This window comes from Perkinsus marinus, assembly GCF_000006405.1.
Source record: "Perkinsus marinus ATCC 50983 genomic scaffold scf_1104296977280, whole genome shotgun sequence".
Taxonomy (NCBI): domain Eukaryota; phylum Perkinsozoa; order Perkinsida; family Perkinsidae; genus Perkinsus; species Perkinsus marinus.
The window spans coordinates 1-1,009 of NW_003200228.1; the positions used below are offsets into that span (position 1 = coordinate 1).

A 1,009-nucleotide genomic window follows, 5' to 3' on the forward strand; every position below is an offset into this window, starting at 1 on the left:
TTTATCACCTTGTATTCTTTCAGCCAGTGGTGTCGTGTCGATGCTCCGTGTGCCTATTGTGTTCGAGCAAGGGCGAAAGTATGGTCATGATATCCCCAAGGAGTTGAGGACACAACCTTCGAGTTTGGCGAACAAGAACAGACCCAACAGGGTAATACTGGCGGGAGTACTCCTATAAGATAAGACCTGCTGGTCTTCCTCCAGGGCGTGGCTGATTTGACCACGGATTGGGAGGTATTCCTGGCGCATTTCAACCTCTTTAACATGATGCACAAGAAGTGGCAGTGTCACGAGGCGTTTGCCAGGGTCTGCATGTGTTGGGGTAATACTCCTCAGAGGTATATGGTCGTATTACCTTGTCTCGATCAGGCACTAATCAGTTGCTCACTGCAATGTCCTATTTCTCATTGGCATACTATGGAGTGTTCTTCAACCAACCATGGGCCGCTTATGCTTATACTATATGCTGCTTCACTGCTGCATATATCCATATGCAGATCAATGCCCTCCTTACCCCTCGGGAGAATATGGTCATGGTGAGTCGATGGACGCGTGAGCTCATGTTGAATTTTTACCTTGCAGCTCTTCCTGTTGTTCGTACCACTCGCCCTTCAATCTATCGATACCGCTCTGTATATCAACGAAGTGCAGAAGGAGGATACCTATGCTATCACGGAGTTTGGTGGAGCAATCACTGGCCTTGTGGCCGTCATATTGGCTGGAGGCTGGCAGGCTTTCTTCATGTAGTAACAATGGCCTCGGTATCATCCTATGAAAACCTCTGATCAGTTACCTGTGCAAACCTGATGCCAAGGGGTTGCCCGTGAAGTTCTCTACGGTGTGGTGCATTGACGTTATGGGCTTTGGTGTTGAGACCATGGAGGAGGTCGCTGAGCCCTTGGCCCAGCCTAAGCATATGCAAGCTGGGTAAGCTGGGAGCATGATGTGATGGTAGGGATCTAGGTGGTACTCCTTAGGCATTTGAACCTACCCAGTTTCCCTGACGACG

General features: G+C 49.5%; 1 protein-coding gene across 1 annotated transcript; it reads left to right on the top strand.

Moving 5' to 3' along the window:
• Positions 1-40: 40 nt before the first annotated feature.
• Pmar_PMAR020186 (hypothetical protein) lies at positions 41-927 on the top strand (the record flags this gene model as incomplete). Its single annotated transcript, XM_002764439.1, has 5 exons — positions 41-151; positions 205-322; positions 370-536; positions 583-743; positions 790-927. Coding segments are annotated over 5 exons (695 nt in total), but the record flags the coding sequence as incomplete, so codon positions are not given.
• Between the last annotated feature and the right edge of the window lie 82 nt (positions 928-1,009).